Below are 19,208 nucleotides of genomic sequence, written 5' to 3' on the forward strand. Positions count from 1 at the left end.
TAATTGAACATTGTAAAAAAGAAATGAAAGAATTAGAAGACAAGAAGTTAATAAGTAAATCTAGGAGCCCTTGGTCCTGTGCAGCCTTCTATGTTAATAAAAATGCAGAAATAGAAGGAGGGACATCTAGGTTAGTTATAAATTATAAACCCTTAAATACAATATTAAAATGGATTAGGTATCCTATCCCTAATAAAAGAGATCTTTTGAATAGATTATTTAATGCAAATATTTTTAGTAAGTTTGATATGAAGTCAGGATTTTGGCAAATTCAAATTCATCCTAAAGATAGATATAAAAAGGCATTTATAGTTCCCTTTGGGCAGTATGAGTGGAATGTAATGCCTTTTGGATTAAAAAATACACCTTCAAAATTTCAAAGAATAATGAATGATATTTTTAATTCTTATTCAAAATTTTGTATTGTTTATATAGATGATGTTTTAATATTTAGTCAAAATATTGAAGAGCAATTTAAACACCTAAAAACTTTTTGTATGGTCATAGAAAAGAATGGTCTAGCGTTAAGTAAAACTAAAATGAATTTATTTCAAACTAAAGTTAGATTTTTAGGACATTATATAGAGCAAGGAATTATTCAGCCTATAGAAAGAACAATGGTTTTTGGAGATAAATTTCTAGATGAGATAACTAATAAAACCCAGTTACATAGATTTTTAGGATGTTTAAATTATGTTATTGATTTCTATGCAAATCTAAACAGAATAATAAAGTCTCTCCATGATAGGTTAAAGAAAAATGCGAGTCCATGGACTACTGAGCATACAAATATTATAAAACATATAAAATCATTAGTAAAAGAAATCTCATGTTTATATCTCCCTAATCCAACAGCTTTTCAAATTGTAGAAACAGATGTGTCAGACGTAGGATATGGAGGAGTCTTAAAACAAATTATAGATGATAAAGAGAGGATAATCCAGTTTACTTCAGGTCATTGGAATTCAGCCCAGTCAAATTATGCGACTATTAAAAAAGAAATTTTAAGTATTGTTATATGCATAAATAAATTCCAGTCTGATTTATTAAATCAAAAGTTTTTGGTAAGCATCAACTCTAAATCAGCAAAAGATGTTTTGAAAAAAGATGTTAAAAACCTTGCTTCTAAACAAATCTTTGCTAGATGGCAAGCACTTTTAAGTATTTTTTATTTTGATATTGAGTATATTAAAGGTAATAGTAATAATATACCATATTTTTTGACAATAGAATTCTTACAGAAAAATGGGGAGAAAGAAGAATAAGCAGAAAGAAGTAAAATCCAGTTCAAGTTCCACCCCTAAAGCTCTTTCAGAGCACACAAAAGACCTCAGTAAAACCCTTAAAATCCAAGATAAAAGCCCATTAGACTTAAAGAAATGGATCGAAGAATTAAGCCAATCACCGAAGGTCATTAAAGCAATACAAAGAGATTTTGAAAAATTAAAAGAGGAACAGATTTATAAAATTTTAAAGTTAAATATTTTTAAAATAGATTATGTCATAAAAGCAGAATAAAGAGATTTTCAGTTAAGTAAACCTTTTGAGAAAATAACTCTTTTATGATAAAAAACATTAAGTCATCATAGAAGTAAAAAGTATAAGTATATTCATATAGGATTAATTCAGGTAGGAAAAAAACCTTTAACTCAAGAAGGATTAAATACTAGTATTTTAGCAGAAGTTAGAGATGCAAGATTTTTAAATTTTAATGATTCTTTATTAGAATCTATTGAGACTAGTTTAAGTGAAAGACAAATATCTTTTGAAATTTATCCAGATATGACAATCTCTTTAAATGATTTAAATATTTTAGATAGTATAGTTTTAGAAATAAAAACCCATAATTATAAAATGAAGCATGGATCTATCCCGATAGCATTAATATATAAAATTCATTATAAAGCTATGAATTCAGCATTTGGGACTAAATATAAATTACAGCCTAAGAAGGGAGAAACAAGATTTTTACAGACATATTTGACTAAAATAAATACAGTGATTCCTAAGACCATTCAGTGGAAGGATATAGTTGATAGAGCATAATTTAGACCATTTTATCATGATGTTATAGATAATATACACTTTTTCTGCTTAATTTTGTGGTTTTGATCTTGTTCTGCAGAAAATGGTATAAAGAGACAATCTGGTGAAAATGCTCTTAAAACTGCCTAAAAAGGGACAAAAGAGAACAAGCTTGTTGCACAAGTCAAGTTGCAGAAAAATGACAAATATGGAAAGTGCCAAATATGGAAAGTGCAGAAGCAAAGTCAAATAAGGAAAGCGCAGTCAGCAGATTATTTGAAATTCAAATTGCAAATCTTTCTTTCCTTATTTTGAGTGTGAAGACACCTCAGCAGTCAGTCCTGCCTATTCAGGAAGCCAAATCTCAAGAAGAGGCACTTGCCTCTCAAGCAATCAAGACTCAGATTTCGAAATTCAAAAGAAGGCTCCACCTAATAAGGCAAGTCAAGGCAACGATCCTCTTTCCCTCTTCTCACATTCAACACCCACTCCTTCTGAAGCAAGCCGCACGCCTCTCTCTCCCTTCAAAGGCAACTTGGGCGGCAAGTTGAGGTAGGGCAGCCTCTTGGGCAGCAACTTAACAACTTGGGCAGCAAGTATCACCTAGGGCAGCACATAAATCCTATATAAGGATCCCTAAACCAGCCGACCACATCTTCTGCTCTCCTACTCTTCAATTTTGCGCAAGACACCTCCATCTTCTCCAAGCAAGGCTTCGGTCTCTCTCCTTCTTCTACCTTTCTTCTCTAATTTCGGTTTTGTATCAGCCATGAGTGGTTGAAACATTTTATACTAGTTGAAGATTGGTTGAAACTTTAGTTGTCTTATGGATTGTGAGATCTAAACATACATTGTTTGTCTTTGGTTTATTCAATATTTATGCAATTTCATGCTTGATTCCATTATTGCTTTGTTATTTTGATCAATGTGGCCAGTTGATTCTTGATTGCAAGGTAATATATTGTTAGTTTGAATAATTTTGAGTCCGTAATTGCTTGGATTGTTCAAACACAAGAACACTTGGTGTAAAAACTAAGGAAATTGTATGATCTAGCATTATCACCATACATTTGGGTAGCTAGGATTGGATCTCTCTATTTCTTAATGCAATTGACAGTTGTTTTGATGCCTAAGGCCCAAGGACGTTCCTTGGCAACTTGTTGATTAGTGATTAATTAGAGGACGTTCCCTAATTGGTTTATGATTAAGGAGAGATATGATGGTGAGAAGCATTTTTCATCTCCATAACTAATCTATTGAATCAATCAAAAGAACCTAAGTTTCAATGATCAATCCCAACAACTGAAGTGGATCCAGTTCTTCAACTAGAGCTTTCTCATTATTAATTTCCCTTTATTTTTATTATTCGCTTTACTTTTATTGCTTTCAGTTTTAGATCCATTGAATCGATCTCAAACCCCCCCTTTTACTTTTATTGTCAGTTTACTTTTCTTTCAGTTTATTTGTTCTCAGTTTACTTTCAGCGTGTTCTCTTGATCTTGATAAGGAAGGTAGGTAACTTTTCAATTCCCTGTGGATTCGATCCTTTCACCACTACCTATAGTTGTAAGATTGTTGATAACCAGAAAGGTTATTTTTCACCGGCTTCGACAATCGCGAGTCAATAACATTACCAGATGAGTGGATTTTAGAAGCTATAGTACCTCCACCAGAACAAGAAAAGGTTAAACCAAATACAAATTTGAGTAAGATAGAGCTGTTTGAAGATGGTAGTCTCATTAAAGTTTAATAGACGTGCAAGTAGTAGATATACTGGAACATCATCTTCAGTAGTAACAGAAGATATAGGAAGAGTATCAAATATACCATGAGTAATATATACAACCTATAGAGAAGATGAACCTAAACCTGTAATCCAGACTATAGTAAAACCCAAGTTTTCAACATCAGATATTCCTGATAGACACCTTAAAATTAAAGGAGTAGATTATAGTTCATCAATCCCCCAAGCAGTATATAATTCGGTAGAAAATTATTTAAATAAGCAGGTTGTGATAGCACCTTCATCACCATCATCACCATCAGCATCTGCTATAATAGAAAATATAAATAATATAAATAGGGAATTGAATGTTCTTAGTAATGAAAAGATTGAAAAGAAATTTCTAAAAGAAATAACTAAGACGAAAAATTTAAGAAAATTAAAGAAAATTGTTAAAGAAAATAATTTTGAAAAATTAAAAGAGGAATATTTTGAATATGTTAGTAAAATAGGAAAAATAAAATTTTTTGAGTGGTTTGAGTTAAGAAAGACAAAAAGTATAAATCCAATAACTGTAAGACATAAAGGACCAGAATGGATTGTAAATGATAAAATAATTCAGAGTGATTTTCCACCTAAAACGATTAGTAAAATAATGCATGGAGATAATGAAATAATTTGTGCACCATATAAGATAGCTAAAGAAAATGATACAGATAAGAAGGTTATAGAGCAGAATAATTTTTGTAATGCAAGTTTAATATGTATCGGTACTCAGTTAAAAAAGATAGAAAAAATTTTAAAAAAAGAGATAGAAATAGAAGAGAAAAGGGAAATAAAACCACATAATTTTAAGCCTTATCAGATATCTAGCTCGAGTCAGAAAGAATTAAAAAATAATAAAAATGAATTTTTACAGAGTTTAAAGGATCAGTTAAGTAAAATAGAATCTTCAGAGTCTACTAAAAATGTAGCTCCAGAAACGCCCTGTATAGAAATATAAATGTAGTAGACGAGAAATCAGAATATGAAACTGAGCAAAGTCAGCCAGAATCAGAAGATATAAAGCAATTTGAAATAAATTCTGTATCACATAGAGAAATAGTAAGTAGGGCACCGGATCTAGGATTATTAGATAAACTAAATAATACTTCTCAGTTTAAGTATAATGCTTCAACAGTTTATGAATGGAATATAGATGGATTGTCTAAATATAATATTTTAAGTTTATTAACACCAATGACTATGGCAACTAATGCGTATAAAACCAAATCTTTTGCTTCAGATAGGGAGATAGCTGAAATAATTATAGCAGGTTTTACAGGACAGTTAAAAGGATGGTGGGATTACCACTTAACGGACATGCATCAATTAGAAATATTAAACTCAGTCCAAGTAAATAGTGAAGGTGAACCCATATATAATGAATTGGGACAAACTATCCAGGATGCGGTATCCACATTAATTTTAAAAATTTCTTTACATTTTATAGGAGACCCATCGCACTTAAAGAATAAAAATGCTGAACTATTAAGTAATTTAAAATGTAAAAAATTAAGTGTTTTCAGTATTATAAGACTATAATTTTAACTAGATTAATGTTAAGAGAGGACTCAAATCAGGATTTTTGGAAAGAAAAGTTTCTAGCAGGACTTCCTTATTTCTGAGGAGAGAAAGTTAGGAATAATATAAAACAGCATTTTGGAAACCCAATACCTTATAATAAATTAACATATGGACAATTAGTAAATATAATTCAAGCGGAAGGTTTGCAGATTTATCATGATTTAAAACTACAGAGAACTTTAAAATATGAGATGCATATGACTAAACAGGAATTATGATCTTTTTGTATGCAGTTTGATTATGGAATAGCCCAGGATAAAAATTATATTGGTTAGTGCTCTAAATCTAAACCAAGAAAATATTATAAGAGAGATCAAAATTACAAGAAAAAATATATAGCAATACCCAGTAAAGAAGAATATTATAGAAAGAAAAGTTATAAGCCTTATAAAAAATATAGGAAGAAAGCCCTAATGAATAAAGTTCAGAATAAAAAATCATTTCAAGATTTAACTTGTTATAATTGTGGAAAGAAATGACATACATCTAAATTTTTTAGGTTTAATAAAAAATAAAATGAATTAGGTTTAGAAGAAGAAATGGTAAATAAAATTCAAGAATTATATATAGATTCAGAATCTTCAGAATTAGAAATAACAAAGAGTGAGAATCAGATAGATGAGTTAGGAACTAGATCGTCAGAAAAATCAGTAAATGTTTTGACAAAGGAACAAAGTTCATTATTAGAATTAATAAATAATATAAATGATAGTACTACTAAAGAGAAATTTCTTAAAAAATTAATCAAAAGTTTTGATCAAGCAGAAGAAGTTAAAAATACTATTCCTAGAATAGAGAAACAAACTTATGATTTAACTAAAATATTAGATAAAATAAAAAACCTAAAGATACAGTATCTATAAAAGATTTTCAAAAAGAAATCAGGATAATAAAGACTGAAGTAAAAGACTTAAAGCATCAGCTTCAGAAGGATTCAAAAAGGATAAATTTTTAGAAGAACAATTAATTTCTGAATCATCCTCCTCATCAGAAGAAGCAGAAGAGGAAGGAAATGAACATATTAAAATAAGTCAATTAGAAAGTGAAGAAGTAGATAATAATTTTATACTATTACTACAAGAAATAACTTCTAGAAAATATTTAGTAAAATTAACAATTAAGTTATCAGAAGATTTTAAAATAGATACTATAGCATTGTTTGATACAGCAGCAGATTTAAATTGCATAACGTCAAGTTTGTTGCCTAAGTGATTTTGGCAGGAAACTAAAGAAAAATTAAAAACGACGAATAGGACTAATTTAAATATTCTAGGAACGACAAAGGCAGTAATAGTAAATCAAGATTTAGAAATAAGGACTGTATTATTATTATCTTAATAGATAAATCACATGGTAATATTAGGAACCCCGTTTATAAACTTAATAACATCTTATTCAGTAAAAGATGACTGTATAGAAATTAAAATGAAAAATAAAAATGTTAAAATAGATTTTACAGAGAAACCTAAAACAAAAAATCTGAATTTAATAAAAGCACATTCCATTAGGACGATGGAAATAAATTCAATAATAAAATCTAGAAGAGAGAATTTAAAAGATTTAAAGAATAATGTACATTTAACTAGGATTAAAAATCAATTAGGAAGTAAAATTATAAAGGCTAGAATAGAAAAATTAAAAAATTATATGGAAAAAGAATTATGTTCTGAGCACCCCAATGCTTTTTGGAATAGGAAACAGCATATAGTAGACCTACCTTATGAAGAAGATTTTGATGAAAAAAACAATTTCTACTAAGGCAAGACCAATTCAAATGAGTCCGGAATTAATTGAACATTGTAAAAAAGAAATCAAAGAATTAGAAGACAAGAAGTTAATAAGTAAATCTAGGAGCCCTTGGTCCTGTGCAGCCTTCTATGTTAATAAAAATGCAGAAATAGAAAGAGGGACACCTAGGTTAGTTATAAATTATAAACCCTTAAATACAATATTAAAATGGATTAGGTATCCTATCCCTAATAAAAGAGATCTTTTGAATAGATTATTTAATGCAAATATTTTTAGTAAGTTTGATATGAAGTCAGGATATTGGCAAATTCAAATTCATCCTAAAGATAGATATAAAAAGGCATTTATAGTTCCCTTTGGGCAGTATGAGTGGAATATAATGCCTTTTGGATTAAAAAAATACACCTTTAGAATTTCAAAGAATAATGAATGATATTTTTAATTCTTATTCAAAATTTTGTATTGTTTATATAGATGATGTTTTAATATTTAGTCAAAATATTGAAGAGCAATTTAAACACCTAAAAACTTTTTGTATGGTCATAGAAAAGAATGGTCTAGCGTTAAGTAAAACTAAAATGAATTTATTTCAAACTAAAGTTAGATTTTTAGGACATTATATAGAGCAAGGAATTATTCAGCCTATAGAAAGAACAATGGTTTTTGGAGATAAATTTCTAGATGAGATAACTAATAAAACCCAGTTACAGAGATTTTTAGGATGTTTAAATTATGTTATTGATTTCTATGCAAATCTAAACAGAATAATAAAGTCTCTCCATGATAGGTTAAAGAAAAATGCGAGTCCATGGACTACTGAGCATACAAATATTATAAAACATATAAAATCATTAGTAAAAGAAATCTCATGTTTATATCTCCCTAATCCAATAGCTTTAAAAATTGTAGAAACAGATGCGTCAGACGTAGGATGTGGAGGAGTCTTAAAACAAATAATAGATGATAAAGAGAGGATAATCCAGTTTACTTCAGGTCATTGGAATTCAGCTCAGTCAAATTATTCGACTATTAAAAAAGAAATTTTAAGTATTGTTATATGCATAAAAAAATTCTAGTCTGATTTATTAAATCAAAAGTTTTTGGTAAGAATCGACTGTAAATCAGCAAAAGATATTTTGAAAAAAGATGTTAAAAAAACCTTGCCTCTAAACAAATCTTTGCTAGATGGCAAGCACTTTTAAGTATTTTTTATTTTGATATTGAGTATATTAAAGGTAATAGTAATAACATACCAGATTTTTTGACAAGAGAATTCTTATAGAAGAATGGGGAGAAAGAAGAATAGGTAGAAAGAAGTAAAATTTAGTTCAATTTCTACCCCTAAAGCTCTTTAAAAACACTCAGAAGACCTCAGTTATAAAACCCTCAAAACCCAAGATAAAAGCTCATTAGACTTAAAGAAATGGATCGAAGAATTAAGCCAATCAACGGAGGTCATTAAAGCAATACAAAATATGGCGTCTTCCTCGGGAGACTCAGGTATGATTTCTAAAACTAAAGCGATCATACCCGTTCATGGTGTGACTAGTCTGTCTCAAACGGTAGACAGTAAAGACTAATCAAATCCGTTGAAGGCTGTGGGTTTGCCAAAAATCCAATCTTCCTATTGATATAATACTGTTATTTATAAATGGTTTTTAAAGCATAATTCAGAATTTGAGATTGAAGTTGAAAACGGTTTTAACGATATAAATCCATGGGAAATAATCAGAAAATATTATCCTGAGAACTGGTATTTCGCGCCAAAAGATCTTTGATCAAGCATAATTTAGCCACATTTTTATTATATTTATTACTGTTTATTTACACATTTTTCTAGCTTAATTTATGTTTTCGTTATGTTTTTACAGAAAAGGAAGAAATTGGGAAGTTAGAGAAAAAGTGAAGAAAAAGCTGGAAAAGTGACTGGGTCGGAGTGATTTGGCCAAATCACTCGCAGAAACTGGCCAATCACTCGCAGAGACAGAGACAGAAACTGGACTGAATCCCAGAAAGCGATTGGGGCAGATTGGGCAAGTGATTTTCCCAAATCACTCGCAGAAACTGCCCAAATCACCTTGACAGCAGAAGTTGACAGCAGAGCGGGAAAAGTGCAGAAATTAGAAATTCGAATTATTAGAAGTCCAAATCCAACTCAATCACTACCAACATAATTCCAGGAGACACGAGACAATTTCTCACCTAAGGAATTCCTTTTACAATTAAAATCCACATCCAAAGAGGAATCAAAGACCAAGTCAAGAAGGGATTTCAAAACCCTAGATGGATGAGATTCTCCAACTATAAAAGAGAAACCTCCAAACCAGCAAAGGGAGATCTCTTTCAGCATCTAAGATCCTCGGAAATTCTCCAGCAACACAGCAGAAACTTTCCTTCTTTCTTTTCTTCTTTATTTTTGTATTTTAGTCACCATGAGTGGCTAAATTCTTTATTTTCTAGTTGAAGTTGAGAATATTCAGATTTGTGATGAATTGGGAGGTTTAATACTCCATTGTTGAACTCTTGCTTGTTTCAATATTTATGCAATATGATCTTTTCCATAATTATTACTTTGCTTTTAAAATCAATAAGGGCCCATTGCTTTTAAATTGCTTAAGTGATAAATTGTTTGAATGATTTAGGTCCGTCATTGGTTAAATTGTTTGAACATAAATATAATCAGTTGCATAACCTAGCCTTGGCCACGCGGTTGGCAAGGATAGAATTGGGTTTCTCTAAGTCTTAATGCGATCAACGGTTGTTCGATGCTAAATGCCCCAAGGACGTTCCTTGGCAACTTGTTGATCAGTGTTTGATTAGCGAACGTTTCCTAATAAAACTAGAACTAAGGAGGAATTTGGATCGTGAGAAGCGTCTTCCACAACCAAAACTGATTTATTGAAATCAAATAGGAGTCTTTAATAATCAATGATCAATTCTGAACAAATTGAATTAGACTCACACTTCAGCTAGAATCTCTTTCTCATTGAAATACCTTTTCAATTAAATTATTGTTCTCTTTTGCTTTTAGATTTTAACTCATCAAAACAAACCCCCCTCTTTTACTTATTCGTTATTACTTGCCTTAGTCATTATTAGGAAGATACTTGGTGTCAATTCCCTGTGGTTCGACCCTATTGCCACTATCTGCAAATTTATTTGTTGATTGATAATAGGTTATTTTTGACGGCTTCGACAACCGCTTATCAAAAATTGGCGCCATTGCCGGGGAGTTGATTTAAACTAACGTATTTTCCCTTTATGACCAGGTCTGGCCGTAAAGACACTCTTCTTTACGACCCTGAGATTGAGAAAACTGCAAAGCACTTAAGGAAGCAAGCGAATTTGAGGAACCAAGCCTCAAAAGCATCTTCATCAGCAACACCATCTCACAGAGCTGTTGCTACACCTGCTGATTCTTCTGCACCAGCAAATTCACCTACTTCTGCACCAGCTGAAGCACTTGCTGTCACATCTGCCCCTGCTGTAGAAATCTTTGCACCAGCAGACTCTCCTACGGCCACTACTGCATTTGAACCTGATACCCGATTCCAGGTTATGGTAGAAAATCCAGCAATGGCAGCACCACCTGCTGCACATGTAGAAGCTGAAATACAAGCTGGAAACGCGCCCATCCAAGCACCCCAGCCACGGGAAAGAACTCTCGGAGAGTTAGCTGAACCAACAGGAGATCAAATAGCCTTATGCATTGAATATCCCCTATTGACAGCACCATTCGAGCTAAGGACAGGACTGATTCATCTCCTTCCTAAATTCAGAGGCCTAGAAAATGAAGATCCTCACAAGCATTTGAAGGCATTCCACGTTGTGTGCTCAACCATGAGACCCCAAGGCATTCCAGAAGACGATATCAAGCTTAGAGCCTTCCCTTTTTCCCTTGAAGACTATGCCAAAGAATGGCTATTCTACTTGCCACCCGGATCCATCACATCATGGGCTGATATGGTAAGAGCATTCTTGAGAAAATTCTTTCCAACCTCAAAAGCCATAGGCATCCGTCGAGAAATAAGTGGCATAAAGCAAAAGCACTCTGAAGGCTTGTATGAGTATTGGGAAAGGTTCAAAAAGTTGTGCACAAGCTGCCCTCGGCATGATATTTCTGACCAATCTCTCATTGAGTACTTCTATTGAGGTTTGCTACCCTCATAGAGAAAATTTATTGACGCAGCATGTGGAGGAACAATTGAAAAAAAATCACCTCGAGAGATGAGGGACTTAATTTCCTCCATGGCTGCAGCTTCTCAACAATTTGGAGACCAAGAGCTGCCAACAAGGAATGTAAATGAGGTGAGTAATTCCATTTTATCATCCCAACTTTCTGAACTCACCAATGCTGTCCGTAGCCTTGTTGTGAGTCAAACCCAACAAGTCCAGCAGATTCAGCAGCCCAAGCCATGTGGAATATGTGCCAACAACCACCCAACTGATATATGTCCTTCCCTTCAAGAGGAGGTGATACGGATCCAATAGGACAAATTTCTAACAATGGTGTGGAGCAAACTTATATCATTCCAATGGACCCAAGAGTAGTTCAAAATCATATTCATATAATCCATATATACTTAGGGCGTGCTTTAACTCATATGGGACAGATTTGGTGCAACATTTGCAATCATAGGCTGAGGGAGCCTAATCAAACCTACGGGCTAAAACTACATAAAGGAAAGCCTAAAGTGAAGATCAAGTAAGGCTTTTGTGAAGATTCAACTTTGTTATGATGGGCTTGCTAGTTTTATTATTTAAACACTTGTTTTATTTTAGTTTTGTTTGGGCTTGTATTCTGGCCATATTTTATCTTTTAAGTTTTAGAGTGTTGGGCCATGTTGTGGGCTTATATTTTAATACTTATATGTTATTTTAGTGTGTGATTGGGCTTGGGTCTTATGTGTTTAAGTCAGGCCCAAGAAGAGTGTCTTAGGGTTTTATTTCTTTTTCTCCTTACTATATAAGGATAAGAAACAATTGTAAGAGGCAGCTTTGAAATCAAATTATCAGAATTATTTTCATGCCTTTGGCGTGTATTGCTTTGAGTGAGAGTGAGGATTTGCTTTCATCAATTGCACCAGGAATCTCGATTAACTTATCAACTATTTGTTGTGGCGTTTGTCAGATTCTCATCTAAATCCTTCAATCATTGGTGTTTCAGCTTCTCTAAGTGTGGGGTGCCATAGGAGGTGGGTTTATCAGATCTTTGGATTCCATATCTACTTGTGCGTGTGGGTTTGAGGCTTGTGCCATAGGGTTCCGCGTCAGGAGGACCAGCAAGTCAATGTTGTTGGAGGTTTCAATGGGCAAAGAAGGTATGATCCCTATGCAAATACTTATAATCTAGGTTGGAGGGACCATCCAAATTTTAGCTATGCAAGGGGAAATCAATATCCAAGCTATCAGCAAAGGAATCAAGCTCAAGCTGCACCTCAGAACTCCAAAGTACCTCTTGAAGAGATTGTGCAAAATTTAGCAAATACTGTGCAAAGTCTTGAGAAACAGGTGAGTCAAATGGCCTCCTCAATGAGCAAGTATGAGTCTCAAGGGAAGCTACCCTCCCAAACTGAGATAAACCCAAGGCAAAACGCTAGTGCCATCACATTGAGGAGTGGAAAGGAGTTGCAAGACAGTAGGTCTGAAAACTTGCAAAAACAGGCCATGGAGGAAAATCTGCCAGAAAGTGATCAGGGCAGTTTCTGCGATCGATCTGCCCAAATCACCTGCGGTAATCTGCCCCAATCGCTAGAGAAGGCAGAACTTGATCTGCCCAAAACAATAGATGAGGCAGATTCCAGTCAGAAGCAGAAACAGCCACCAGCAGAAAAATTCAAGGTACCTCCTCCCTTTCCTAAAAGATTTGCAAGATCTCAAAAAGAAAAAGAGGAGAAAGAGATCCTTGAGGCACTCCGCAAGGTGGAAATCAATATACCTCTACTTGATGCTATCAAACAAATACCAAGGTATGCTAAATTTCTCAAAGAGCTATGCACCAATAGGAGGAAACTTGCTGAACATAAAAAGGTAAGTATGGGAGAGTGTGTCTCAGCTGTCATTCAAAGGAAACTTCCCACCAAATGCAAGGATAGAGGAATGTTCGCGATTTCATGCAAAATAGGCAATGTGGGAATAAAGAAGGCCATGTGTGACCTTGGGGCTTCAATCAATGTCATGCCCCTTTCCATTTTTAACTTGTTGAATGCAGGTACACTCAAGGGCACCAGCATTGTGATCCAATTGGCTGATCGATCCATCGTCCATCCCAAGGGAGTGCTAGAAGATGTGTTGGTACAAGTTGACCAACTAGTCTTCCCAGCAGATTTTTATGTGATTGACATGGAGGAGGATAAGGGCAAAATCACCTCTGACATCCTACTTGGGAGACCATTCTTGAGCACAGCAAGAACCAAAATTGATGTGCATGATGGCACATTAACCATGGAGTTTGAAGGGGAGATTATCAAATTCAATGTTTATGAAGCTATGAAATTCCCTAAAGATGTTTCTCCTGTTTATGGCCTTGATGTCATTGATGACTTGAGCCAAGAAGTCTTTGATTTTGATCTAGAGGAAACACTCCATGCTGATTTGTGCAAATATGAAGAGATGCACAGAAACCACTCAGAGACAGACCAGACAGTGATGTGGGCAGTTTCTGAGAGTGATCTGCCCAAATCACCCAGACAATCTGCCCAAATCAGTGAGCAGACAGACATGACAGAAGGAGATTTGCCCAGATCACCGGATGATTTGCCCAAGTCAACAGGAAATCTGCCCCAATCAACCAGCAGACAGCAGGCTGAGACAAAGACAGAAAGTGCACCAGATCTGAAGCCCCTGCCAGATCACCTCAAATATGCCTACTTGGGGGCTGGAAATACACTTCCAGTAATTATTTTCAACCAGCTCAGCCAAGAAGAAGAGGAAAAGCTCATTGATATGTTGAGGAAGCACAAGAAAGCAATTGGGTGGACCTTGGAGGACATAAAAGGCACCTCAAGACCATTCGGTGGAGGCTCAAGACAGGATGCAGCACATGGAAAGCATGTTGCAGCTGCTGGTTCAACACTTTCTGCCCACAGACCATGACAGCCAGTGATTTGGCTGGGTGATTTGCCCAAATCACCTGCTCAAATCACCCACATCCCAGGCAGTCCCTTTCCTTCTCCTTATTAATTTTTTCATATTTATGTTTAAACATTGAGGACAATGTTTGGGATAGGTATGGGGGTATTTACTGCTAGGTTATATTTTTGCATTGTTTACATTATCTTTTTGCTTTCTTTTTTGTTTCATTTTGCATCTTTTTGCCCCATAAACACACACCAAAATTTTTTCTTCTTTCACACATTTTTTTTCACACACACACACAGAATTTTGACTTAGCTTTTGCCCTACTCAGCATAGATAACAAAGTTAAAAGAGCTTCCTATCTCATGACCCCATTGATTTTCCACCCCTTTAAGCCTAATTTGAATCATTCACAGTTTAATACCTTCACTTAGGGAGTTCTTTTCTTGAATTGAATCCTTAAACTTGTTGTGGTCAAGGGAAATAAAAATATAAATACATGCAAATAAAAAGTTGGTGTAGCCCCCTGAGAGTTGATTTGCCCAAACTATTATGAAAAGAAAAGAAAAAGAAAAACTAGCACAAAGCACAAATCATAAAAACTGTTCCAATGGCCAAATAAGCTATGAACAGAGCTAGTAGCCACTTGAACAAGTGACTGACTGAGTAACCGGGGGTGGGTATCACCAATATACACCTTCGCGTAAAAAGGTTAGTGACTTTTTCAAGCAAGAATAAAAAGTGCTGCTGAATAAAATAAAATAAAACACTCAAAGAAGGGCAAGTCACTCTTAGAGGTTGCATTGAGCTCATATAAAGAGAATAAGCATGATTAAATCAAAAACCTTTTTCTTGATCATGGTAGGTGAGGGGAAACAAGGAAAAGAAGAAACAACCTTGGGCATGTACTCTATACTGTGATACTTCAATTTAGGAGTCTAGGGGGCTGATTAAGTGGTACTTAGGCTCAAAAGAAAAAGGGGCTTGATTGACTAAGTTGTTTGTTGCTTGAGGACAAGCAAAAAGCTAGGTGTGGGGGTATTTGATCAAGCATAATTTAGCCACATTTTTATTATATTTATTACTGTTTATTTACACATTTTTCTAGCTTAATTTGTGTTTTTGTTATGTTTTTACAGAAAAGGAAGAAATTGGAAAGTTAGAGAAAAAGTGAAGAAAAAGCTGGAAAAGTGACTGGGTCGGAGTGATTTGGCCAAATCACTCGCAGAAACTGGCCAAATCACTCGCAGAGATAGAGACAGAAACTGGACTGAATCCCAGAAAGCGATTGGGGCAGATTGGGCAAGTGATTTGCCCAAATCACTCGCAGAAACTGCCCAAATCACCTTGACAGCAGAAGTTGACAGCAGAGTGAGAAAAGTGCAGAAATTAGAAATTCGAATTATCAGAAGTCCAAATCCAACTCAATCACTACCAACATAATTCCAGGAGCCACGAGACAATTTCTCACCTAAGGAATTCCTTTTACAATTAAAATCCACATCCAAAGAGGAATCAAAGACCAAGTCAAGAAGGGATTTCAAAACCCTAGATGGATGAGATTCTCCAACTATAAAAGAGCAACCTCCAAACCAGCAAAGGGAGATCTCTTTCAGCATCTGCCATCCTCAGAAATTCTCCAGCAACACAGCAGAAACTTTCCTTCTTTCTTTTCTTCTTTATTTTTGTATTTTAGTCACCATGAGTGGCTAAATTCTTTATTTTCTAGTTGAAGTTGAGAATATTCAGATTTGTGATGAATTGGGAGGTTTAATACTCCATTGTTGAACTCTTGCTTGTTTCAATATTTATGCAATCTGATCTTTTCCATAATTATTACTTTGCTTTTAGAATCAATAAGGGCCCATTGCTTTTAAATTGCTTAAGTGATAAATTGTTTGAATGATTTAGGTTCGTAATTGCTTAAATTGTTTGAACATAAATATAATCAGTTGCATAACCTAGCCTTGACCAAGCGGTTGGCAAGGATAGAATTGGGTTTCTCTAAGTCTTAATGCGATCAACGGTTGTTCGATGCTAAATGCCCCAAGGACGTTCCTTGGCAACTTGTTGATCAGTGTTTGATTAGCAAACGTTTCCTAATAAAACTAGAACTAAGGAGGAATTTGGATCGTGAGAAGCGTCTTCCACAACCAAAACTGATTTATTGAAATCAAATAGGAGTCTTTAATAATCAATGATCAATTCTGAACAAATTGAATTAGACTCACACTTCAGCTAGAATCTCTTTCTCATTGAAATACCTTTTCAATTAAATTATTGTTCTCTTTTGCTTTTAGATTTTAACTCATCAAAACAAACCCCCCTCTTTTACTTATTCGTTATTACTTGCCTTAGTCATTATTAGGAAGATACTTGGTGTCAATTCCCTGTGGTTCGACCCTATTGCCACTATCTGCAAATTTATTTGTTGATTGATAATAGGTTATTTTTTACGGCTTCGACAACCGCTTATCAATCTTTTAAAACCTCAGGATTATTATAATAGTATTTTGGAAGAAACTGGTTCAGTTAAAATAAAACATAATTTTGATAAAAATCATAAAGAGATTATAGCATATTCTTCTATTCAAATAAAAAGGGTTATCCATCCAAAAGATTGGCCAACCTCAAATCTATATACTGCATTGACATTTAAAGATTTAAAAAAGTATTGTACTTTATATAATTATTTTGATTATATTGATGCATGGACAAATATTTTCAGTATTCAAAATCCGACCACAACTCATTCGTGGTTAATATATTTTGACCAACATAGCATTAAAGCAACCACTAGATTTCCAAATTGGTTTTTAAAATGGTGGCAATATAGAGGTATTACTGAAGATATTTTATCTCAGGAAGTATGATCAAGCATAATTTAGCCACATTTTTATTATATTTATTACTGTTTATTTACACATTTTTCTAGCTTAATTTGTGTTTTTGTCATGTTTTTGCAGAAAAGGAAGAAATTGGAAAGTTGGAGAAAAAGTGAAGAAAAAGCTGGAAAAGTGATTGGGTCTGAGTGATTTGGCCAAATCACTCGCAGGAACTGGCCAAATCACTCGCAGAGACAGAGACAGAAACTGGACTGAATCCCAGAAAGCGATTGGGGCAGATTGGGCAAGTGATTTGCCCAAATCACTCGCAGAAACTGCCCAAATCACCTTGACAACAGAAGTTGACAGCAGAGCGGGAAAAGTGCAGAAATTAGAAATTCGAATTATCAGAAGTCCAAATCCAACTCAATCACTACCAACATAATTCCAGGAGCCACGAGACAATTTCTCACCTAAGGAATTCCTTTTACAATTAAAATCCACATCCAAAGAGGAATCAAAGACCAAGTCAAGAAGGGATTTCAAAACCCTAGATGGATGAGATTCTCCAACTATAAAAGAGCAACCTCCAAACCAGCAAGGAGATATCTCTTTCAGCATCTGCTATCCTCGGAAATTCTCCAGCAACACAGCAAAAACTTTCTTTCTTTCTTTTCTTCTTTATTTCTATATTTTAGTCACCATGAGTGGCTAAAATCATTATTTTCTAGTTGAAGTTGAGAATATTCAGATTTGCGATAAATTGGGAGGTTTAATACTCCATTGTTGAACTCTTGTTTATTTCAATATTTATGCAATCTGATCTTTTCCATAATTATTGCTTTGCTTTTAGAATCAATAAGGGCCCATTGCTTTTAAATTGCTTAAGTGATAAATTGTTTGAATGATTTAGGTCTATAATTGCTTAAATTGTTTGAACATAAATATAATCAATTGCATAACCTAGCCTTGACCACGCGGTTGGCAAGGATAGAATTGGGTTTCTCTAAGTCTTAATGCGATCAACGGTTGTTCGATGCTAAATGCCCCAAGGACGTTCCTTGGCAACTTGTTGATCAGTGTTTGATTAGCTAACGTTTCCTAATCAAACTAGAACTAAGGAGGAATTTGGATTGTGAGAAGCGTCTTCCACAACCAAAACTGATTTATTGGAATCAAATAGGAGTCTTTAATAATCAATGATCAATTCTGAACAAACTGAATTAGACTCACACTTCAGCTAGAATCTCTTTCTCATTGAAATACCTTTTCAATTAAATTATTGTTCTCTTTTGCTTTTAGATTTTAACTCATCAAAACAAACCCCCTCTTTTACTTACTTGTTATTACTTGCCTTAGTCATTATTAGGAAGATACTTGGTGTCAATTCCCTGTGATTCGACCCTATTGCCATTATCTGCAAATTTATTTGTTGATTAATAATAGGTTATTTTTGACAGCTTCGACAACCGCTTATCAAAAATTGGCGCCGTTGCCGGGGAATTGATCTAACTAGCGTATTTTCCCTTTATGACCAGGTCTGGCCGTAAAGACACTCTTCTTTACGACCCTGAGATTGAAAAAACTGCCAAGCACTTAAGGAAGCAAGCAAATTTGAGGAACCAAGCCTCAAAAGCATCTTCATCAGCAACACCATCTCACAGAGCTGTTGCTACACCTGCTGATTTTTCTGCACCAGCAAATTCACCTACTTCTACACCAGCTGAAGCACTTGCTGTCACATCTGCCCCTGCTGCAGAAATCTTTGCACCAGCAGACTCTCCTACGGCCACTACTGCATTTGAACCTGATACCCGATTCCAGGTTATGGCAGAAAATCCAGCAATGGCAGCACCACCTGCTGCACATGTAGAAGCTGAAATACAAGCTGGAAACGTGCCCATCCAAGCACCCCAGCCACGGGAAAGAACTCTCGGAGAGTTAGCTGAACCAACAGGAGATCAAGCACCCTTATGCATTGAATATCCCCTATTGACAGCACCATTCGAGCTAAGGACAGGACTGATTCATCTCCTTCCTAAATTCAGAGGCCTAGAAAATGAAGATCCTCACAAGCATTTGAAGGCATTCCACGTTGTGTGCTCAACCATGAGACCCCAAGGCATTCCAGAAGACGATATCAAGCTTAGAGCCTTCCCTTTTTCCCTTGAAGACTATGCCAA

At 34.5% G+C, this 19,208-nt stretch overlaps 1 protein-coding gene across 1 annotated transcript in view; it reads right to left on the reverse strand.

The window, feature by feature from the left end:
- Positions 1-10,512: 10,512 nt before the first annotated feature.
- LOC122723694 (glycine-rich protein 1-like) overlaps positions 10,513-19,208 on the reverse strand; it is a 72,895-nt gene continuing 64,199 nt past the window's right edge. Inside the window, exons 3-4 of the mRNA XM_043956790.1 lie at positions 18,704-18,832; positions 10,513-10,661 (exon numbers count right to left, since the gene is read on the reverse strand). Of these exons, the coding sequence (XP_043812725.1) occupies positions 10,513-10,661; positions 18,704-18,832 (278 nt within the window). The remainder of the gene's footprint in view (positions 10,662-18,703; positions 18,833-19,208) is intronic.

The sequence above is a fragment of the Manihot esculenta genome, chromosome 5 (assembly GCF_001659605.2).
Source record: "Manihot esculenta cultivar AM560-2 chromosome 5, M.esculenta_v8, whole genome shotgun sequence".
NCBI classification, from domain to species: Eukaryota; Viridiplantae; Streptophyta; class Magnoliopsida; order Malpighiales; family Euphorbiaceae; genus Manihot; species Manihot esculenta.